This window comes from Mixophyes fleayi, chromosome 6 (genome assembly GCF_038048845.1).
Source record: "Mixophyes fleayi isolate aMixFle1 chromosome 6, aMixFle1.hap1, whole genome shotgun sequence".
NCBI lineage: Eukaryota > Metazoa > Chordata > Amphibia > Anura > Limnodynastidae > Mixophyes > Mixophyes fleayi.
The window spans coordinates 116,933,431-116,958,640 of record NC_134407.1 but is presented as its reverse complement, the minus strand read 5'-3'; the positions used below and the strand labels follow the sequence as shown (position 1 = coordinate 116,958,640).

At 40.2% G+C, this 25,210-nt stretch overlaps 1 protein-coding gene across 1 annotated transcript in view; it reads right to left on the bottom strand.

Annotated features, from left to right (window-relative positions):
• Positions 1-3,262: 3,262 nt before the first annotated feature.
• Positions 3,263-25,210, bottom strand: part of TMEM72 (transmembrane protein 72) — a 105,689-nt gene continuing 83,741 nt past the window's right edge. The window contains exons 3-5 of the mRNA XM_075215276.1: positions 20,758-20,829; positions 8,971-9,110; positions 3,263-4,905 (exon numbers count right to left, since the gene is read on the bottom strand). Coding sequence (XP_075071377.1) covers positions 4,430-4,905; positions 8,971-9,110; positions 20,758-20,829 — 688 coding nt within the window. The 3' untranslated portion in view covers positions 3,263-4,429. The remainder of the gene's footprint in view (positions 4,906-8,970; positions 9,111-20,757; positions 20,830-25,210) is intronic.

The window sequence follows — 25,210 nt, the reverse complement described above, 5'->3', positions numbered from 1 at the left end:
AGCATATAGAGGGTGGAGTTCCAGCGCGTCACAACCTCTTGTTTGAGGTGATGGCAGCCTTTTTTGATTTTGCTCGAGTCTGCGGTAGGCACTTGCAGAATGCCGAAAGTGTCCAGCAATTTTGCGGCCCACCGCAAGCATCTCCTGCACACCCCTGTCACTCTTCAGGTAATGCTGCACCACCAAATTAATGGTGTGGGCAAAACATGGGACGTGCTGTAAATTGCCCATATGTAATGCCCGCACAATGTTACTGCCGTTGTCTGACACCACAAATCCCCAGGAGAGTGTAAGTGGGGTAAGCCACTGCGAGATTATTTCCCTCAGTTTCTCTAACAGGTTGTCAGCGTTGTGCCTCTTATTAAAACCGGTGATACACAACGTTGCCTGCCTTGGAACGAGCAGCCGTTGTGGAGATGCTGCCACTGATGCAGCTGCTGCTGTTGCTGCGGAAGGCGATGCATCTACCTAGTGGGCTGTCACAGTCATATAGTCCTTCGTTTGCCCTGAACCACTTGTCCACATGTCCGTGGTTAAGTGGACAGTCGGTACAACCGCATTTTTCAGAGCACTGAGGACACTTGTTCGAACTTCTCTGTACATCCCGGGTATCGCCTGCCTAGTGAATTGGAATCTAGATGGGATTTGGTACCGGGGACACAATACCTCCATCAACCCTCTAAATCCCACTCCACTGATGGCGGACACTGGACGCACGTCTAACACCAACATAGCTGTTACAGCCGCAGTTATCTGCTTTGCAATAGGGTGACTACTGTCGTACTTTGTGGTCATGGCAAACGACTGTTGGACGGTCAACTGCTTGGTGAAAGACGTAGCATTCTTGCGTCTTCCCCTCTGGGAAGATGACCGGCTACCAGCAGCAACAGCAGCAGCGGCAGTAGTAGGCGTACCGCTGCAGGATTCCTCGGATGAATCCCGTATTGAAGAGGACTCAGTCTGGCTGGTGACATGGCCTGCAGGACTAAATCTGATGGAGATCGTGGAGGAAGTTGACGAGGAGGGTGTTGGTGGTGTGTATACAACAGGACCATGGGATTTAGGTGTCCCTGGACTGCTGACGGTCCTAGCCACAGGTCCTGAACTAAACACTGAATTATGAAGGTTCTTCAGGTGACGTATAAGGGAGGATGTTCCTAGGTGGCCAAGATCCTTACCCCTGCTTATTGCAGCTTTACATAAGCTTCATATGGCCATACATTTGTTGTCCGGATTGGGATAAAAATAACTCGACAGAAGAGGTGGATTTTTTGGTCTTCTGACCAGGCATGACGATGGGCTTTTTCATCCCATGGATAACAACTGTTTCCCCCCCTGGTGGCTCATTTATGATAACCACATCAGTATCCTCCTCGTCAAGTTCCTCCTCAGCGCCAGCTACATCAATATCCTCCTCCCGGTGTACAACATTCACACCTTCATTAGCCAAATCTGTAACTGGACTGTGGGTGATCCTTTCAGGGTGTGCTGCAAATGGTGGAAGGAGCCACCTCTTCCCGTACAGTGATGGGAAGGTCAGGCTTCGCAACCACCAACACCCTTGGACTCGCCTTGGGGATTTGTGATGACATCTCTCTATAAGGCAGAGTTGTTTGCTGTGCGGTTGATGACAGCTTAATTCTCTTAAATTTTTTAAAGGGGTGGGGAGGAGGTGGGCTTAGATCCTTGGGTGAAGCTGAACCACTAGTCATGAACACGGGCCAGGGCCTATGCCGTTCCTTGCCACTCCATGTCGTAAATAGCATATTGGCAAGTTTACGTTTCTCCTCAGATGATTTGAATTTTCTTTTTTTACTAATTGTAGTGAACTTTGGCTTTTTGGATTTTACATGCCCTCTACTAGGAGATTGGGCATCGCCCTTGGCAGACGACGTTGATGGCATTTCATCATCTATGTCATGACTAGTGGCATCAGCTTCAGCATTAGGAGGAAGTGGGTCTTGATCTTTCCCTACTTTATCCCCCAAATTTTTGTTCTCCATTATATGCAGCACAAGAGAACGTACCCCTAAACCACACACACTTTGGGCCTGCTGAAACAGTGAACGTAGTAATATAGATTGCATTTCCTATTTTTTGGAAATGCAGAAACAGTGAACGTAGTGATATAGATTGCAGTTCCTATTTTTTGGACTGCTGAAACAGTGAACGTAGAAATATAGATTGCAGTTCCTATTTTTTGGACTGCTTAAACAGTGAACGTAGTAATATAGATTGCAGTTCCTATTTTTTGGAAATGCAGAAACAGTGAACGTAGTAATATAGATTGCAGTTCCTATTGTTTTGAAATGCAGACACAGTGAACGTAGTAATATAGATTGCAGTTCCTATTTTTTTGAAATGCAGAAACAGTGAACGTAGTAATATAGATTGCAGTTCCTATTTTTTGGACTGCAGAATCAGTGAACGTATAAATATAGATTGCAGTTCCTATTTTTTGGACTGCAGAAACAGTGAACGTAGAAATATAGATTGCAGTTCCTATTTTTTGGACTGCTTAAACAGTGAACATAGTAATATAGATTGCAGTTCCTATTTTTTGGGACTGCAGGAATATATTGCTCTAGAATATTTTTTATACTTTTTTTTTTATTTTTTTATATTTTTTTTTTCCAAAATTTTTTTTTATTTTTTTCAAATTTTTAGAAGATTTTATTATTAATATGAAATTACTATGGACTTAGCCCAAAAAAACTCAGGAGAAAAGCACCACTGGACTCAGCAGGACAGACACCGGCCAAAGCACCACTGGAATCAGAAGGACAGAGCACTGAACAAATGACCACTTGACTATAGTAAATTAGTATAATAACAGAGCACAGGATATCAACCTCCCTCAACAGTGATCGCAGGGAGAATGAAGATGGCGGCCGCGAGCGGGGCATTTATGACATCCGAGTCTCGCGAGATCCGACGCGAGACTTGGATGTCACAGCCTCGTTTTAGATTCGTTTGGCGCCCGGAAGTATCTGAACAGTGCTCGGATCCCGTCGGATCCGCACTGTTCGGGTGGGCTTGGATTACCGAAATCCGAGCCCGCTCATCCTTAGAGGAAACCCATGCAAACACGGGGAGAACATACAAACTCCTCACAGATAAGACCATGGTCGGGAATTGAAGTCATGACCCTAGTGCTGTAAGGCAGAAGTGCTAACCACTTAGCCACCATTATAACTTCCATCACTATGCTACTCACTTCAGACTATGGCATTATCAATAGCCTTGACATAGTACACAGAGCTTTAAAGAGAATGTTTAATCATTTGCATCAGTCCCTGGCTCAGAGGAGTTTATAATCTATATTCCTTAACACAGAAACACACAAACATAGGTGAATACAAAAGCCAATTAACAAATAGATAAATATAGTCGACGCAACACACATCAGGATAAAGTCACCCATGCGAGCAACAAAAATAAGGGGTTAACCACACCCCACATAAACATATGTACAAAAAAATACTATTCAATGCTCAATCACTGGTAAAAATTAATGAAGTAAATACAGCACAGGTTAAACTAATTGGTGTGACTCGTATGTACAACCAATGTTACTTATTGCATATGATGAAAGTTGCCCTTTAAAGCCAACAAATGCACATATATTGTACTGATCAATCCTTCTGATTACAGCATATAATAGTCTACAGTCTTACTATAATGCAATCAGTGTCTGACATGGAAAATAACAGCTACTTCAGTAGTATGTAGATGTTGATGTAGATCTACATACTACTGAAGTATGGACATGAGAACCGTTATGCAAAAACATTGTTTGTACATACACGGAGTTGCACCAATTAGTTTAATCTGTACTGTGTTTACTTCATTAATTTTAACCAGTGATTGAGCACCGAATGGTATTTTTCTCTACAGAAAACAATTAACGTACCAGTAGGTTTTGCAGCGTGGGAGGAAACCAGAGGAGTCCCATGCAAGTACAGGGAGAGCATACAAACTCCTCCCAGAAAGTGACTGTGCCGCTATTGTAATAATTCTTTTAGTGGCAATGTTTTATGTGTTTTAGACTATAAAATAATAGGTTATTATAGTATTCATTTGAAATCATTACGTGTTTAAAAAATAAAATTTTCAAGAGCATTTGTGTCAAATGCATAAAAATACAATACATTACATTTTGTGTCATTATTTATCATAACATATAAATCTGTAATAAATCTTGGTGCACGCTTCAGTATTCAATATTGCAGGATTAGGACTTAGGAGTGAGAATCAAGTGTTAAGACAGTCGCCATGCAATCTTTAACTGACATTCTGCACATAGCATCCTGGAAAAATTATTTCTCTGATGGTCCGATATAAACAATTCCCACGAGGCCTCTGAAAGTAATTTACATTTCTTCTCAGGACCACTAATCATAGTTGTAAATGAGAATGTAAAAAGCCCCTAGAAGATGCCAGGAGTCATAGGCAAAGTACTGGGTGCCTGCCTTGTTTCAGCAGGTATTATAGGAGCAGTGTCTGAGTTGGTCTCCTCTAGCTCACTTTCCTGATCTTCTAGGATACCTCCATCCATGGGGATGATTTTGATGACCTTCTCTTCAAAGTGCACCTGCTTTTTTTTAGAACACATGTCCATGGATTCATCCACATGGCCTTGGTCAAGGCCTGGTGTCTTGGATTGTTGACAATTCTTCTTTACTTTGAGAATGCTTCTCATCTGAGTAAGTAGAGATTCCCTCTTTTCTCTCAGGGAGCCAGTAAAAGTGTATGTTTGTTCCGTGTCCCCGGCTCTGGTCATAGCAATGGCAGTAGTGGAAGGATCTGTGTAGTACTCTGCCTGTGAAATACATTCTTTGCCTTTAGTCTTCTTACGCTTACTCAAGAGTAGATAAGCTATACCCGTAACAATAAGCATGGTTCCTGTAGGAATATGTAAGAAAAAGAAGCAGGATAAACCATTATTTACAAACACATTTTTCTTTTCAATCTGCACATTTATTTGTTTACATTCAGTTTTGGGTACACCAACAGGGATGTACCCAAGTTGTACCAATGATTGTGTCTTTGCTATATATCTGTATATGTGTAAACCATATATGTACAGTAAAATTAAAGGTTAACTTGAGAAAAAAAAAAAATCCTTATCTAAGCAAACATAGTATTAATATACAGCATATACTTCACCTTTAATGTTTATATTAGTAAACCATGAATTGCTATAATGTACTGAAAAGTTGCTGTTCTACACAACAAAAAAACCCTACAGCATAGTACTAGGAAAGTATAAAATACCGTTTATGGCTTTTTTATGATTTAAAACGAGGGTAAAGTTAATCAGGGAAATGGTTCCATCAAATGGATTAGGGATTAAGGAGAAACAGAGACAAAAGAGTGCAAAAAGTCTAAAATCTGTTCTAATTTTCAAAGTAGACAGGAATGAATCTGCATGACAGTGGTCTGATGAATACAGTGTGTGTGGGGTTGCATAGGTCAGAAATGACAGATGTCCAAGAGGAGAAACATTGCTGTTCTACTAATCAGCTCCAAAGCATTCCACCACCTTCTTCCTCTGAACATAAAGATCCCATTCAAAGAAAAAGCCGATTCATGACGTGGTCAAGTTGTTAATTTACACAGGTTGCCATTAGAATATGAAGCCATTTAGTATCTATGGTTCTTTGAAATCAGTAAAGCAGGATTTTTCATTGAAACAGTCACACTTGTAATTTGGAATGCTTGTGTTACCAGAATGCAGACTCATATAGTGCCTAGATTAACAGATCGAGTTCGACTGCCAACTTTGGTGCAATGCATTCATGGGGCACAAATTTCACTGTCCAGGTTATATAACCTATAATAAGTACAATAAGTTATATATATATATTTATTGTGGCAATGGGAGTGGTTTGCCACAGGCCTCTAATAGTGTAATTAGCTATGGTGCTAACTGCAGGTAAAAGGCTGCAGACCAAGTTATATACAGGTGTAGCACTGAACTTAAGTTCAGTAATGTACAGGTCAGAGACATGTGGTAAAGTAAATGTAAAAAGTAATTTACTTGCATGCTTTTAACGTGTTTGTATCCACAGAGCTGATAGGGGTGGCTGTGCTGATTAGGCAATACAGAACACCTGAGGAGCCATCCTTTAAAGACAAGGTGGGAGTGTGTCGTCTGTCAGTCATCCAAGCCTGTGGAAGGAGACATCTGTATTTAATCCTTAGTTGTGCTATTGTTAGTGGTGACTGACGCTGAACCAGTTGGCCAGTCAGTAGGGAGCTGTACTGAGTCTAGTTAGTGTTTAGGGTCATCAGGAGGTGCAAGTAAAAGGTAGTTGCTTGCTGGTGTCATCCTGACGGAAGTGTGCAATTTATTGTGATGGAAACAATAAATATATTTGATTTATAAAAGAAGTTTTGTGTTGCTGATGTCTACTGGGTATTCTTGCAGCAGAAGGTGACAAAAGTGCAAGGAGAAGGGTGCGGTTTTGTTACTATATATATATATATAGGATATCTGTATAATTTTGGCATGATCCATACTGGATTCTATAGTCGCCTGGTAATCCTACTACTATTTTTTCTATTTTCTATTTTTTAAATGTAATCATGGGCGGAGATGTACATTTATACTGCTGACCATATGTAAATTGTTTTAGTACTAGTGTAGTGTGTTGTGCTAGTGATGTGTTTAGCAACTTATTCATGCTGGGTTTTTTGTATGAACTTTGTCCCGGAGTACTGACTGGAAGTGATGTCATCCTCCGCAACAGGAAGTGATGCGGATACCTTCTCTGGGCGGAAGTATGGCTACGGAGCTATTGCCCACACTTACCAACATGTGATTTCCGGTTAGACGGCAATGGATTGTATACAATGGATAATGTGGACTATAAAAGGATGGCCTGTCCACTCTTGAATATATATCCTTTTGATAAAGTCTCGTTGGAGACGAAACGCGTTAAGGAGGTTCTGTACTTGGTGAAAGCTGATGCGAGGAGGTTCCCATATGCCATTTCCAGAGAGACTCTGAGGGGACTGCCGCAAGTGTTTTCTATGCAGATAAGCCTGTTTTATTATACCGATGTACGGGCATTTTATTGCTTTTTATGGATGTAGGCTGTTATTAAATTAGATAATATCCTTTAATAAGCCTGTTTTTATGAACACACTGCATTAACTCTATTGCTTATTTGGAGTCCAGTTGTGTATTCTCTGTTTAAGAGGACACTAAAGCTCTAGGGGAATTACCCTTGAGAAGTTAATCACTGCATTATCCTCTAACAAGTTGTTCCTATTACGCATACATTATATTAAATTGTACCAATGTGTATGAAGTTTAACTGTTAACCCCCTGTTAAAGAGGTGGAGTTCAGTTTAAAAGGTGCTGGAATCCCAGTAGAATTAACCCTTGGAGAATTAATCACTCTGCACCTTTTGTCCGAATTAACTCCAGAGTGTCTAGATGTGACTCTTACTTTTGATGGTATCACACTATGTTTGGCGCTTCTCTTTTTGTGTTTTTCTACATAGGTTTTACATCTGCAATTGGACGTTGTAGAGGAGCTGCCTACTGTATGTGATTTACTAATTATTAATCACGTAGTCACGTGGAGCTTTAGATTGTTCACTAAGCGCCTGTTTGTCTTTCTACTCTTTTTGATATATATATATATATATTTGTGCAGATAACAGATACCACATAAAAGGGGGCGCGTAACCCTATTCAGTATACAGTCACTAGGCGGGATAATTACACCCAAAGTCCAATGTACAGGAGGCAGCCAGTTCCAATACAGGTGGTGAGTCTGGAAAATCTATAAAGGAATAAAGGAAACACGTCGCCACATGGTGTATTACCACAATTTATTAATGTAATAAGAGAGAGTAAAGTGGAGGAGTCAGATGTGTACTCAAGGATAATAACTTCTCTCCGGTAGGGCTAATGAAACCAAAAGGGTGAATAGATATATACAAAAGTGACAGCACACTGTGTTCAATGCCACCAATGTAATCACCAATAAACATAAAACTGCGTACCAGATAATAGAACCAGAAGATGTATGAATCAGTTCAATGGAAAACTCCAAATCTGAGCAGCTGTTACCAGTAACGTCACTCATCCAAGTGTACAATTCTGTCAGGACTGTAACTTCAGCATCATAGGAGCAATATAAAAAAAACTCATATAGTGTAATATTGTAAAAACTCAGATTTTACTAATAAAATAGTAAGTATCACACTTACATAAAAACACAAGGTAACAAACATATATTGGTATCTTTAGGTACTCATCTGGGATGTAATCAGAGATGTATGCATAGATATCAATCAGCTCATATATAAATCTCTGCAGCGCTCCCACCACACTAGTACCATGATATCCAAACAGATGATGGAAAGGTCCTTAGACACTCCTCAACGCGTTTCGTCTGGTTAGATGTTCAGACTTCATCAGGAGGAAAAAATAGTATAATAAAGAAGCAAGAATCTCCAGCGCTTTTTAAATGATGCCAGCGCCATCTTGGACATGCGCAGTAGCGTCTATGACGCGCGCATTGCTTCAATCACATGATTGATTCATCAGTCACATGGTTAACTCTGGTGAGAAACACCAGACACTAGAGGAAAATTGCTATAGTAAAACCATGTCCTCGTTTGTGGCATCCGAAGATAGTTAGTAATACAGCTTGGAAAGAGTACACACAACAATGGCTAATTTCCTAGATAACAGGATCTCATAAATAGATATAGGATAAACATAATACAGTACAAATGAATGTGGAAAGAGTACACACAACAATGGCTAATCTCCTAGATAGCAGAATCTCATAAGTAGATATAGGATATATATATATATATATATATATATATATATATATATATATATATATATATATATATATATATATTTTAAATATATGTGTATACACGCACATCTGTATGTGTCTCATCTATACCACCACAACTACTAGTAATCAGTCCTACCTGGAATGGTGACATGCCAGACCAGAACAGGGTGAAGGAAGCAGGCCACAGATAGGAGTCCATATCCCAGGAATTTCTGGAATCCTCCCATTCGTGCGGCTTTCCCCAAGGACACATATAGTCGGGGCTCTGTCTGGCACCTTATAGAGAGGAGACAACATTTCTAACCATTAAACTACATTAGTAGCGACTCTGACAAACAGGATATGTTGCAATACAAAAATTATACTTTGTTTTAATGTTATTGACTTGAAAATGATATTGTATGCCTCATTGTATGTACATTTTTAATATGAAATTACAGAGTTAGTCAGCATGGTATATATCCACATCACTGGAAAAGCCAGGAAGAAATTACTAATATACATTTCATGTTCACATTTGCAGCTATTCAATTTTCATGAAAAAACTGAAAGAAATACAAATGGAATGGATTTATCGCACTTTTGCACACTTTAATCCCCATGCAGATTGTATTCACCATGTTATGACATCCATTGCAATAATGGTCATTGCCACCAGAAGAATGTAATGTGTCATAGAACGCAAAAGCGGGGTCTCTAAATTCCTTTGTGTCTCTAAATTGTGCATTAGGAATTTAAAAAATACAATACTCTTTGCTATGCAGTACATGTACTATACTAGATGCACTGTAGATAATATGGTGATTGCATGCATTGCCTTCTAATGATTCTTTATATTTGCATATATAGCAATGTTACATTGTCAGTTATTTGTACTGGTCATTGTATGTTATTATGGAAGGCTGCATAAGGCCTTATACCCACTGATTACTTATTTCAATTAAAAAATAAAAATGCATTTGTGTTTATTACTAGTAAAGTAAACAACAGTGGCTTTGGGGTCACTAAATGCAATGGGTCTTACTTTTAGACCAATTTACATGTGTCAGTGGGCCTGATTCATTAAGGAAAGTTAAGCAAAAGTAAGTAAGGCAACACCATGTTGCATTGGAGGGGGAGGTAAATTTAAAATGTGATGGCAGATTTATATTTTGGGTAGGGCATGCCCTAAATCATCTTCAAATTTCAGTGTATTAATATAGCTATCAAGTATTTGTGTGCTATATGAAAAAAAACAACCAGTATTCTCCTTATGTGCAAAATAATAAACTAGTTTGCATCCCTTGCATTGCAACATGGTTTTGTCCAGAAAACTTGAGTAAGAAAACTTACTTAATATTTTTCTGCTAACAGTTTGAAATCATACACTGTATTGGACATTCAACATTTTGTACTATATTATTAAAATGGGGGAAGTTAGCAGTGTGCTGCATTTTGACAAAATGCTGCAATAAAAACAACATTTTAATGTGCATAAATTTTGATTTTTAGAGTAATTCGATGTAAAACATGTGAAACCAAATAAAAGTGAACTTAAGACAATATTCTACTTTTCTAATCTAATTTTTGCAAAATAATGCAAAAATACATACTTTAAAATAACACACAAAGCAATGATTAAAGCATAGTCCATTAAAGTCATCCATATTGTTAGCTGTTTTCAATCTGCCACACATATTCAGGTATTATACATGGTAGCCTCAAACCGCCGCAAATTTGGCAATTTGGAGTACTAAACCAATGGTGATGTGTGTCGGAATAAAAACGCCACCAAACACGATTTTTAGTAAATTTACCCCTTGGTTGTGTTTTGAAAATAGAAGATTTAGTTTGTGGTTCAGAAACTTTGCATACTTTACTACTGGCTTGCAGCTTTATTTTCTATGCTGTTTCTCAGGACTTTAGGGAAACCTCTATGCTGGGGTTGTTGGTTTGCAGGGTCCATGAAGGTGAGCATCTGCTCAGGTCAGCTTGTATAGTTGTTGACTCTGTGGGGGTGTTAGATCTGAAACTGCTTGTGTGCAAAAATGTGGTTCTGCTAATTTATCCATCTTTCTCTCTGTTCATTCTTGCCTCCACTGGCCCTGATTGGCTGCCACTGTTATTTTACACTCTTACACAAATGCATGACAGCTCAATGATCTAAATGCATACTATAGGCCTGATTCAAGTCTGGACATATGCCCGTTTGTGTAGCGTATTTTGCATAATTTTATTATGGATGCCCCGAAACCAAATTTACACAATTGTGCGAAAATGCACAGAATTCATATCTACATGCATCTGACTTACAACCCCTTATGATTTGTTTAAATTTGTTTGTTTTTTCTTTAGTTGATTTGTTATTATATTATTGCAAGTTGTTATTTTAGATAGAGATGAGCGGGCTCGGATTGCGCTAATCCGAGCCCACCCGAACAGTGCGGATCCAACGGGATCTGAGCACTGTTCGGGTATTTCCGGCGGGCAAAAAAAATGAAACAGAGGCTATGACGTCCAAGTCTCGCGTCGGATCTCGCAAGACTCGGATTGCATAAATTCCCCGCTTGCGGCCGCCATCTTCAGTCGGGCTCAGATCAGGGAAGAGGGAGGTTGTAGTTTGTAGTGGTGCTCCTGTGTCCTGTCACTCTGTCCTGCTTAATCCAGTGGTTACTTTGTCCTGTGCTCTGTCCTGCTGATCAGTCCAGTGGTGCTTTGTCCAGTGCTCTGTCCTGCTGATCAGTCCAGTGGTGCTTTGTCCAGTGCTCTGTCCTGCTGAGTCCAGTGGTGCTTTGTCCAGTGCTCTGTCCTGCCGAGTCCAGTGGTGCTGTGTCCTGTGCTCTGTCCTGCTAAATCCATTGTTATAAAAAAATTATAAAAAAAAGTATAACATTTTTTCTACTGCAATATATAAATACGTTCACTGTTCCTGCAGTTCAGAAATATTATTACTGCAATATTTTACTATGTTTACTGTTCCTGCAGTCCAGAAATATTAGTACTGCAATATTTTGCTACGTTCACTGTTCCTGCAGTCCAGAAATATTAGTACTGCAATATATAAAAATACGTTTACTGTTCCTGCAGTCCAGAAATATTAGTACTGCAATATATAAAAATACGTTCACTGTACCAGCAGTTAAGAAATATTATTACTGCAATATTTTACTACGTTCACTGTTCCTGCATTCCAGAAATATTAGTACTGCAATATATAAATACGTTCACTGTTCCTGCAGTCCAGAAATATTAGTACTGCAATATATAAAAATACGTTCACTGTACCAGCAGTTAAGAAATATTATTACTGCAATATTTTACTACGTTCACTGTTCCTGCATTCCAGAAATATTAGTACTGCAATATATAAATACGTTCACTGTTCCTGCAGTCCAGAAATATTAGTACTGCAATATTACACTACGTTTACTGTTACTGCAGTCCAAAAATATTAGTACTGCAATATTTTGCTACGTTCACTGTTCCTGCAGTCCAGAAATATTAGTACTGCAATATATAAATACGTTCACTGTTCCTGCAGTCCAAAAATATTAGTACTGCAATATTAAACTACGTTTACTGTTCTTGCAGTTCAGAAATATTATTACTGCAATATTTTACTACGTTTACGGTTTCTGCAGTCCAGAAAAATTAGTACTGCAATATATAAATACGTTCACTGTTCCTACAGTCCAGAAATATTATTACTGCAATATTACACTACGTTTACTGTTCCTGCAGTCCAGAAATATTAGTACTGCAATATTTTGCTACGTTTACTGTTCCTGCAGTCCAGAAATATTAGTACTGCAATATATAAAAATACGTTCACTGTTCCTGCAGTCCAGAAATATTAGTACCAGAGATTAAACTATAATGGAGTACAAAAATTTGGAGGATAAAGTAGGGAAAGATCAAGAACCACTTCCTCCTAATGCTGAAGCTGCTGCCACTAGTCATGACATAGATGATGAAATGCCATCAAGTCATCTGCCAAGGGCGATGCCCAATCTCCTAGTAGAGGGCATGTAAAATCCAAAAAGCCAAAGTTCACTAAAATTAGCAAAAAAAGAAAATTAAAATCATCTGAGGAGAAATGTAAACTTGCCAATATGCCATTTACGACACGGAATGGCAAGGAACGCCTTAGGCCCTGGCCCATGTTCATGACTAGTGGTTCAGCTTCACCCAAGGATCTAAACCCTCCTCCCCCCCCCTCTAAAAAATTTAAGAGAGTTAAGCTGTCATCAACAACACAGCAAACAACTCTGCCTTCTAAAAAGATGGCATCACAAATCCCCAAGGCGAGTCCAAGGGTGTTGGTGGTTGCGAAGCCTGACCTTCCCATCACTGTACGGGAAGAGGTGGCTCCTTTCACCATTTGCAGCATGCCCTCTGCATATGCTGGAAGGATCACCCACAGTCCAGGTACAGATGTGGCTAATGAAGGTGTGAATGTTGTAGACGGGGAGGAGGATATTGATGTAGCTGGCGCTGAGGAGGAACTTGACGAGGAGGATGCTGATGTGGTTATCTTAAATGAGGCACCAGGGGGGAAAACAGTTGTTATCCATGGGATGAAAAAGCCCATCGTCATGCCTGGGCAGAAGACCAAAAAATCCACCTCTTCGGTCTGGAGTTATTTCTATCCCAATCCGGACAACAAATGTATGGCCATATGTAGCTTATGTAAAGCTCAAATAAGCAGGGGTAAGGATTTTGCCCACCTAGGGACATCCTCTGCTGCTGTTGGCAAAGCGGATAACTGCAGCCTTAACTGCTATGTTGGTGTTAGACGTGCGTCCGGTGTCCGCCATCAGTGGAGTGGGATTTAGACGGTTGATGGACGTATTGTCTCACCGGTACCAAATCCCGTCGAGATTCCACTTCACTAGGCAGTTGATACCCGGGATGTACAGAGAAGTACGAAAGTGTCCTCAGTGCTCTGAAAAATGCGGTTGTACCCACTGTCCACTTAACCACAGACATGTGGACAAGTGGTTCAGGGCAAACTAAGGACTATATGACTGTGACAGCCCACTGGGTAGATGCATCGCCTTCCGCAGCAACAGCAGCAGCAGCATCAGTAGCAGCATCTCCAAAATGCCTGCTCGTTCCAAGGCAGGCAACGTTGTGTATCACCAGTTTTAGTAAGAGGCACAACGCTGCCAACCTCTTAGAGAAACTGAGGGAAATAATCTCGCAGTGGCTTACCCCACTTACACTCTCCTGGGGATTTGTGGTGTCAGACAACGCCAGTAACATTGTGCGGGCATTACATATGGGCAATTTACAGCACGTCCCATGTTTTGCCCACACAATAAATTTGGTGGTGCAGCATTACCTCAAGAGTGACAGGGGTGTGCAGGATATGCTTGCGGTGGCCCGCAAAATTGCTGGACACTTTCGCTATTCTGCCAGTGCCTACCGCAGACTCGAGCAACATCAAAAAAGCCTGAACCTGCCCTGCCATCACCTTAAACAAGAGGTTGTGACGCGCTGGAACTCCACCCTCTATATGCTGCAGAGGATGGAGGAGCAGCAAAAGGCCATTCAAGCCTACACAGCCACCTACGACATAGGAAAAGGAGTGGGGATGCGCCTGAGTCAAGCGCAGTGGAGACTGATTTCCGTGTTGTGCAAGGTTCTCCAGCCGTTTGAACTTGCCACATGAGAAGTCAGTTCCGACACTGCCAGCTTGAGTCAGGTGATTCCCCTGATCAGGCTGTTGCAGAAGCAGCTGCAAAAAGTGAGGGAGGAGCTGTTAAAGCATTGCGATTCCACAAAGCATGTAGCTCTTGTGGATGAAGCCCTTTGTACGCTTTGCCAGGATCTGAGGGTGGTCACTCTTTTAAAGTCAGAGGAATACATTCTGGCCACCGTGCTCGGTTTAAAGCGTATGTTGTGTCTCTGTTTCCGGCGGACACAAGTCTACAGTGGTGCAAAGACCTGCTGGTCAGGAGATTGTCCTCTGAAGAGGACTGTGACATGCCAAAAACTCATCCTTTATTTTCTTCCATACCTGTGGCTGCGAGGAAAAAGCTGAGTTTTCCTAAATGACCCGCTGGCGGGGATGGTGAGAACATCTGGTCCGGACTGAAGGACCTACCAAACATTGCAGACATGTCTACTGTCGCTGCATTGGATGCTGTCACCATTGAAAAAATGGTGGAGGAGTACTTTGCTGACACCATCCATGTAGACATGTCAGACAGTCCTTATTTTTACCGGCAGGAAAAAAAGGCAGTTTGGAAGCTCCTGTACATACTGGCTCTATTTTACCTGAGTTGTCCCCTTCCAGTGTGTACTCGGAAAGAGTTTTTAGTGCAGCGGGGAACCTGGTCAGTGAGCGGCGAAGGAGGTTGCTTCCACAAAACTTTGAAAAAATGATGTTCATAAAAATGAATTATCAATTCTTCAATCAAGACCAGCACTGGCCTCCAGAGACTACAGAGGGACCTGTGGTTGTGGAGTCCAGCGGGGATGAATTGATAATGTGTGAGGATGAGGAAGTACACACTGAAGGGGGTGAGGAATCAGAGGATGAGGATGACATCTTGCCTCAGTAGAGACAGTTTAGTTTGTACAGAGAGAGATGAATTTTTGTTGTGGGGGCCCAAACAAACCAATAATTTTAGCCACAGTTTTGTAGGCCTTGTCGCTGAAATGATTGGTTTTTTAGAGTGCGCATGTCCTATTTCAACAACATCAGGGTGGGTGGGAGGGCCCAAGGACAATTCCAGCTTGCACCTGTTTTTTGGCCATTATGTGCTCTTTGGGGCCTAGTTTTTCAAACTGCCATCCTGTCTTCCACTGCAGTGCCACTCCTATATGGGCCACGTGTTTGTGCCGCCCACTTGTGTCGCTTAGCTTAGACATCAAGCTACCTCGGTGCAACCTTTTGGACTAAAAACAATATTGTGAGGTGTTCAGAATAGACTGGAAATTAGTGGAAATTAATGTTATTGAGGTTAATAATAGTGTAGTAGTGAAAAAAAAATAAATATGGATTTTAGCACTTTTTATGCTTTTTTAAAAAAAATCAGAACCCAAAACCCAAAATCAGAACCAAAACCTTTCGTGGGGTGTTTTGGCAAAACAAATCAGGACCCAAAACCTCAAGCTAATCAGAACCCAAAACACCTAAAGTGGCCGGTGCACACCCCTAATTTTAGAGTATAATAATATGCGCTCTGAATTAATTGTAAATATGACTGTAATCATAGAGCAATTGCTTCTAAAAATACCGTATTTTTCGCTCCATAAGACGCACTTTTTCCCCCCAAAAAAGTGGGGGAAAAAGTGTGTGGGTCTTATGGAGCGAATACTACATTGCACACCACCTGAGAATTCTCCGTTTTCCGGATCAGTGCACGGCTGCGTGTCTTAGCCGTCTAAACCGGAAGTTCGGCTATTGACAAGCATGGAACGCACGCCAGGTTCTCTATCTCCATGCTTATCACCGTTAGGAACTCAAGTCTACATCAAGCCTCACGAGCTCCACCGCTAGCCATCTGTCTCCACACCATCTACAGCTGTGATCCTTTCCGGATCACACCATTAGCCACCAGGTATCTTAGGTTTACATCTGGACCCTGGCAGGCACTGTCGTGAGGTATTGTTTTATTTTCCCTAGTTTTTTATGAATTCTTATCTACCTTATACATGTTTACCTGGGCAGCCTCCCTTCTTGTATATATATTAGCTCTTGGATGATGTTTTTATGTTTTATTCAATTTTATTTATGATATCAGCCATTTGTGGTTGTTGCATCAATATTGTCTTTTTTATCTCCTTGTTTATTCATTTTGTTCCAATTAAATCAATTGTTTATATTTATATAACGTCTCTCAATATCCATGTCACACAATTTTCTTATATTCAGCATTATGGCAATCATTTCAATGATTAGTTAGCTCTAGGCAATTGAGCGCAATACAGCTATTATATATTGTATATTTATACATGCAACTCCGATTCCGTGCCACTGCAGCGCTGTAGTGTATTGTCAACTTCCCTAACGACAAGTAAGGAGAAAAGTATCAGCTGGGATACCAGCGTGATTCCGCGCAGGCGCACATCAAAGGAACGAGGAAATCACAACTTCCACTGACCACCGGGACACTGAATTGGATTTTGTGCTAAAGAAAACTTTCGGAAGGTGATCGTCCCTCCCTAACTGTAAGTCTAAAGACTGTCTCCCCTTCTGAGGTGTTTTTTCCGGCAGTGCCCGCTGTTCTGGTATATTACTGATATCCATCTATGAGTGTGTATGAAATTTGGTTCAGAATATTTTTTTTCCTGTTTTCCTCCACTAAAAACTAGGTGCGTCTTATGGTCAGTTGCGTCTCATGGAGCGAAAAATACGGTACCTAACTCTGTATGTGTGTCTATGCTGATTTCTAGCTGTCATATTGGTCACAGTAATTACTATACACTGTTGCTGTCCCAATTTCCAGACCAAAGAATTTGTTGCTAATTGAAACTGACTTGATATATGAACCTTTGTGTGGAGAAAGACACTTTATTTTCATGTTAATGGAATGGCAAGAAAAAAATCCATAAAAAGGTACATGGTATGTACTGTAATATTGTTATAATAATAATAATAATAATTATTTTTAATATAATTCTTTTGTTTATAAGGAGCCTTAAAAGGTCTGCAGTGCCGTACATGAAATACAGTACATATTTTTACAAAACTCCTTATTCTATAGTATGCTGTTTAACTTTGCAGTTCTAGAACTATTATATGGGCCATAACAGAAATATATGTTCTAAGTATTACTACTTGATTACAAATTATTAAATTGTTTTTCAGTGTTTTTATTATACCACAGGGATGTTGATAGAAATAATAGAATCCATCAAAGAAAATGCCAAGTTCATAAAAATGCAACAGGTCTTTGCTAATAATATGATGAAAAAAAATCTTTATTACTAATTCAGAACATGCGTAGGAGCCTTATGTTGAAGTAAAGGCAAATAAGGTAGGTCTGTATTTTGTGATTGTTGTTCATCGTTTTTATGGCAAACATATTAAGGTTGATGTTAATATTGTTGTCACTGTTCAGTGTGTTTATGCATCTCCATGGCAATATAATTTATGCAAGAGCAGGATTTAAACTGCTTTGTGTTAGGTCAGTTCTGCCATTGGTCAGCCTCCCTTTATAAGGCCCCTCCTTTCACCTTTTCCTTGCTGGTTCTTCAAGTCATACCTGACCTGATTCTATGCCTGCTCTGTGATTGCTATCCTGTTCCACAATCCGTGGTAAGCTGTGCTTCATCGCTGCTGTATGTTTGGACTCCATCGATCTTTGCATACATGTTAGACTGCTTGTGGTAAACACTATGATCAACACCTGTTACCTACTCAGCCTGCACTGCTGACTACTGCCATCCTGTTCCACAATCCATGGTAAGCTGTGTTTCATCGTGGCTGTGTATGTCTGGACTTTACCGATCTCTGTGCATCAACTCTACTACTTGTGATAATTGCTGTGATCATCGCTCGCTACCTGTTATTGAATTGTGCTCAACTGCTGGCTAGTGTTACATCTCAGTAGTGAGCTGGGGGTCATCTTCTGCATATCAAGATTCCGCAGATCTGCTCATCTTCAGTGATCTTCATTGAATTGTGTATTGTGTTCCACTCTTTAGTGGTACTTGTTGTGACTTTAATCATTACGTATGCAGTCTGTACTATTGAACGTTGATGACAGTAACTACTCTTGTATATCTTGATGATTATCATTTGCAATTATTTATATTTTATATATTTTATTATAGCAAGTCTTCATTGAACTCTTGTATTTATGTTTTATAATAAAATGGTAATCTTTGTTATCACCATTTGATGTCCGAATTGGATCATTCTTCTGCTGTGTAATCTGTTCTTTATCTGTCTCACTGGGAGCTTCCCTGGTGGGCCGCAACCTGCAGGGTGGAAGCCGCGGAAGCCCAAATTCCCTTGCGGGAATCCCTGGTGAACACCTTACATCTTGTTAGACTCCGCACCTCCAGGAAAGTTTAGTCAATACCCAATGAGGCAGCAGGATCTCACTCAATCATTCGGGAGCTAACCTGACAGCAGTAGAGGGATCTTTGGATCCCACACTGCATCTTACCTGTTCTCCCCTCCAGTTACTATAGCGATAGTGACTGGGGCAGCACGGTGGCTAAGTGTTTAGCACTTCTGCCTCACAGCACTGGGGTCATGAGTTCAATTCCCAACCATGGCCTTATTTGTGTAGAGTTTGCATGTTCTCCCCGTGTTTGCGTGGGTTTCCTCCGGGGGCTCCGGTTTCCTCCCACACTCTAAAAACATGCTAGTAGATTAATTGGCTACTATCAAAATTGACCCTAGTCTCTCTCTCTCTGGTGTGTGTGTGTGTGTGTGTGTGTGTGTGTGTGTGTGTTTGTATGTATGTTAGGGAATTTAGACTGTAAGCTCCAATGGGACAGGGACGGATGGGAATGAGTACAGTGCTGCGAAATCAGTGGAGCTATATAAATAAATGGTGATGATGATGATAGACGAGATAGGAGATGGGTGTTCACTGGGAAAGCCCTTTATTATGACCGCTGTTTCGGCAGTACACTTTTCCTAAATGATCACAATCTTCCATTTATTATCATTGAGATATGGAATGAAAATGATTGTGTTAAAAATGCATTTATTGATAAAATATGGTCCTATGCTACAACCAGATCGATGTTTAGAATGTGGGTATAATAAATAGTGCCCTAAGTTTGATGCTGCTATTTTCTGATCTATCTGCTAATGATAACTTATATTGAATTTGTGCATTTTTTTTATATTGTTTTTAACTTAAATTGGTTGATTTTTATTATGGTGTTTTTTTTTGTTATGCTCTATATTTTTTTTTTCCTTGTTGATTTAAGAAAGGTAAAGAAAACCTTTATTTTTAATAAAATTTAACTGAATGGTCTTTAGGTACTCCACTTGACTTCATGACTACAAACCGAATCCGAAAATTTTGCACCAACATACCTTTCTTTACATTTATTAAGATTTACCGAATCTCACCATGCAAAGACTTAGCAAGGATCGACGTGGTATAAGCAATCCTTCTCCTGTGATAGCAATCGCAGGAGCACATCAAAATTACTTTATTATTTAAATAAAGCATTTGTTCAACTGGGAATTCTTTTAAAATAGTTTTAAATATTTCTTATTTATATATAAAAAAAAAATTAAAAAATGTTTGGTCACTAAATATAATTCTGCACTTTAAAATTGAGTTACAGCCATTTTGAGCTGCCACTATAGGCTTTAGCATGGCTTTGGACAATAACTACTGACTTGTGTTAGTCTTTACGCTCCTTTTTGGGGTGCTCAACAATGTGTTTGGGGATGCCACTGCCAATAGTACTACTCAATGAAATTAGAGATCTAGATTCACTGGAAGTTTATGTGTCATCATTCATTGTCAACACCTCCTTTGCATTAGGAAAAACTTTCTGCCTTAATTCCAGCTATGAACTTGAAGGGTACATTAATTGTCATTTATGAATTGAAAATCTGCAAAATGTGACATCAAGCACCTACTTTTGTGAAGGTGCGCATAGTTATGCAGGGAAATGTATGGACTCGTGGACCAAGATGACAGCGTGTGATCATGGGTACAAAAATTACCACTATTCAATGAGAGGAGTTGAGCTGATCGAGTGATTTAGACATTACCATATGATAATGTACTAAATGGGCACAGACCGTATTCTGATGCCATTTCTGAAAAACATTTCAGTAGCATTGTTATTTGCAATATGTAAACATCATAACAATAACACAAAAAATGCATGAAAGTAGCGTAACGATTTGAACCAGGTCCAGTGTGACTAATGATTTCATAATTTTTGAATGTTGGCAAAAGGTACAGATTTCTTATGAAAATGAGACAACACAGACACAGAAGTTTACCTAAAACAGTGTGCGAGAAATAGGTGCAGAAAGAAAGCTCCTTCGCAGGTTCCAACTGCTGCTGACGAAAACCTGTGGCAAAGACAGAGAACAGATGCAGATTATAAAAAGATAGTTGTGAGTTACTTCCATCTGTGGTCCAGATCTGTTGGTGTTCTTCCCATTTGTGATCCATGAAGTATCTAAAGTTACGTTTTCTATTACCAGAAAATGCTAAATAACTGTAATAGGTCCCTTTAATTTAAATGTAAAGTTGGTGGATTTTTGGGGATGTTCTTATGTAGCAAAACAATACAAAATGAAATAGAAGTAAAAAAAATTTTAATGTCTAACTGAAAAAAAAAGAAGAAAACTTATATTAAAGCTTTATATTTTATATACCTTTTTTCTAGATTCTAAAAATAAAATGACTGATTGTTGAGATGTAAAAGACAATGTTACAAATGAACCAGCACCAAACGATGTGCCAAACAACAGGATTTGTTCTTTACTCAGATTGTGACTGGATCACACGGGAGCTGTGAGATTGTAGACTGCAACACAGGTAGCCATCGGTCATTTGCAGGCGTTTTTAAAGGCATGTCTGTATATGATTCAACCAATCTTAGATTTTTTTTTTCCTGGACATTAGTCATTTTGGGACAAAGCATGTGGCAACATCAGTACAATTTCGCAATATCTTAAAAAATATAACTACATGTGTGTTTTTCTTATGGACTATTCATTAGATGGAGGATTTGAATCACTCAGAGGCCCGGCACTGGTAATTAGTTCAAAGACATATGTTTAGTTGGTTTACATTTTGACATGTACCCTAGGTCAACATTCAGTGCTTGTCTTAAAGTTTAAATGTTGTTAGAAGCTTGAATTCCCAGATTTTCATTTCTGTTTTGATTTTGAAATTCAGTCTTTCATGTCTCCAGTATTGTGATTTGGGCTGTAGAAATGTTTCCTCATTGTCACAATTCCTTCTAGTCTGAAGCTTTTGATGACTCCTGGTCAGACACATTGTGCACAGTATCATACATTTTACATGTCTCACATCTTCTGTGATTACAAAGGAATGTGCCTGTCTCTGTGGGTTACTAAAGAGAATTATTGACAAACTTTGTCTCAGACAGGCAACCTAATAATTTGAATAAAGTGCATATGTGGAGATATATTCTATAATTAGCATAGATTGCAGCTCCCTTGTTACTCTTTAGAAAACCAGTAATTTATAAGTGGTTACAATAATCTCCCTGATGTTTTCAGCTTGTTCTCTGTTTTCCAGGAGTCTGTTCTGAATTGTTTTCTTTGTCTTTGTGGTTTTGATCATGAGTTAAGGTTCTTCCAGACACATACCTCATTTTCTTGCAGTAAATCCAATGCTGCACATTATATATCATTGCTATCCGTGTGAACAGCACACATCATGGCTTAGAGAATAATAGACAGGGCCCAATTAAGGGTTCCAGCCGCCCTAGGCTATTACCACCGCAGCGCCCCCCCCCCAATATAAGTGTATAGGAATATTCCTGAATATGTATATTCAGGAGAATTCGCCAACATTCAACATTAGACAGATTGTGCATTCTCTCTTACCTGTTCTTGTCCTTCTCTCTTCCCTGTTCTTGCAGCTTTGTTGTCTTCTAGCTGCTTCTGGAAAGTCGGGGTCCTGTTTTGAAAATATGCAGCAATTGTATTATAATGCTAAATGTTAACAAAGCCTGAATGATTAGGCTCCAAAACACAACAGTTCATTATGGATATATAAAACTACCCCATAGCACAGGCATATGTAGGCAATAAAATATATGAAAATTGTTGTCAAAGAGCTATAATCAAATATAAACCTCTATCAGCCCCATCTGACTAAAATTTTGCATTCTAATGACCCTAGAACCACAGAGACCATCCTCATAACCGTCACACAATACAAAGATTATGCCCCCCCAAAGCTGCTCTATTTTTTTAAATAGTCCCCTCAACCATTTCATCAGCCCCATTCAGCCTCTTCAACTGACCCCATTAGCATTGTCAACTGCCCCCTTTAGCCTCTTCACCTGCCCCTTTAGAATTATCTGCCCCCATTAGCATCGTTACCTGCCCCCATTAGCCTCTTTAGCCATTAGCATTGCTATCTGCCCCTATTATCATTGTTACTTGCCCCATTAGCTTCTTCACCTGCCCCTTTAGAATTATCTGCCCCATTAGCATTGTTACCTGCCCCCATTAGCCTCTTTTCCTGCCCCCATTAGCATTGTTATCTGCCCCATTAGCATTGTTACCTGCCACCATTAGCCTCTTTACTTGCCCCTTTAGCTTTGTTACCAGCCCCTCCGCCCCCAGACATTAGGACTTACCTGTTGTTCCTGGGCAGCAGTCTTCTCTCCAGCGCTATACATGACAGGCAGTCTGGCAGCGATCGCTGCTAGCTGCCTGTCAGCGCGGCCGCGGGCGCTTCTTACTGTGGTCACATGAGATGTGGAAGTCCTGATCTCATGTGACCACAGTAAGCCGCTGAAAGGCAACTAGCAGCGATCGCTGCCAGACTGCCTGTCATCTAGTAGTCGGGCCGCCCCCTTTAGACAAGGGGCGGTCCCGATGATTCAGGACCAACGCTGCCTAAGTAAAAAAAAAAAAAATTAAAGGGAAAAAAAATTAACCTCGGGGACGCTGCGCCCCCCAGACTCCAGCGCTGCAGGCTGCAGCCTGATCAGCCTATTGGTTGATCAGGCCCTGATAATAGATTTCTAGCCTGCCCTTTTGTAGTAGGCACAGTCCGAGGGGGCGCAGCAGCCGCCCACTACCTTTCCCTCTGTGGCACATAGTAAAAAAATAAATGTTAAAAAAAATAAATAAAAATAAAATAAATTGTGAAACCCCCCCCACGCGCGACTCGTGCTTGGGGGGGGTCGGGTGCTGCGAGAGGGAGGAGGGGCTAGTGTGGTGGCTGGTCTCCTCCCTCCTCTGTGTGACTCACCAAGAGATGTTGCAGATGCCCGTCGAGGCAGTAATGTAGGTTAATAATATACACTTTTCTTTCTATAAATTCTGTCTGCGATAGGTGTTTTTGTGGTAGGGATAATTTTGCTGGAACACGTTCCCAGCTGCACAAAAGGAAAGGTAAAAGGTAAATAATTTAGATTATGAAATCCTGGCTTAAAAATTTTGTTAAGTTGTATTGCTAAAATGCCAAACTGTACCAAGCAGCCGGCAGGTGTAAGCATCCATTAGTGAATTTCTATACTGCATGTGCTTTATTTATAACAGAAAAGTTCCTGGTGTTATATAAAGTTCTAAGGCCTGGACCAATGTGCTATTATCTCACTTGTGCTGTCACCACACAAGTTAAAAGAGGAGCATTTTTGCCTTTTGGTCAATGCTATGTATTAATTTCCACAAAATGTCTCCTACCAACAAGCTTAAGGGTATTATTTACTAAAGTGCATATAGCTATAAAAATTGAGAAAACAGCAGCTATCCCTGTAAGATGGCCATTGCATAATTTATGAAGGAATCAACCCCAAACCTCATATAATGCAGACACCATATACCAATAAGGGAACTGCAAAGTTATCCAATTTAGTAAGGTAATGTCACCTCACAATGGTGTTATGTCATTATCTTTTTCAAAGGGAATCCCCCCGGGGTTAAAACGCTATGGGCATAGCACTTTCTCTGTTTGCCAGCACCGTTAGGCTGCCGGTGAACTATAAAAAAAATCCTTGTGGAGAAGGGTGATCTTCGCCAGACATGGTAAATTGCAGCTGTATTGCATTATGTATCGCTGAACAGTGCAGTGAGGTGCTCATATGCTGCTGTGGCAGACTGATCAAATACGATTCTGCCAACAAGTTTTGTAATAGTTACAGCAAGTTTTTGTAATAGTTATAGATATGTTTCTATGAAGGGAATTTTGGAAAAATGTGTTAGTAGGCAACTAAACAAGATTGAGCACAGAGGCATAAACCAGTCGCAGATAAAGTAAAAGGATTCATGTATTTTTATAGCACAGGGCAGGCAGCTTTTTCCCTACTTTGCTTTAGAAATGACTCACTGGGGCATATTCAATTATCGGCGTAAACGCCGAAAATCTCGCGGTCCACGCATTATTACCGTTATTACGGTAATAGTGCACGGAAAAAACGTTATTACGGTAGTTTTCTCGATGGATTTTAGCTTGCAGCTCCCTGAGCCGCGAGCTGAAATCCAGCTAACTATTACCTTAATAACGGTAATAGTTTTAATGCGCCGCGGGAACCCGACAAATGAATATGCCCCACTGTGTCTTAAGTCATCACATCCAGGTTTTCCTAAATGTTACTACAACTGAATTTCAGTAGTTCTAAACCCCGCCTACTTTTGTGTTGGTCCCATCCACAGTTGATTTGTATTATATATATTGTGTATGTGAGGGGCCACTGTGTGTGTGTATTATGTGTGTGTGTGTGAGGGGCCACTGTGTGTG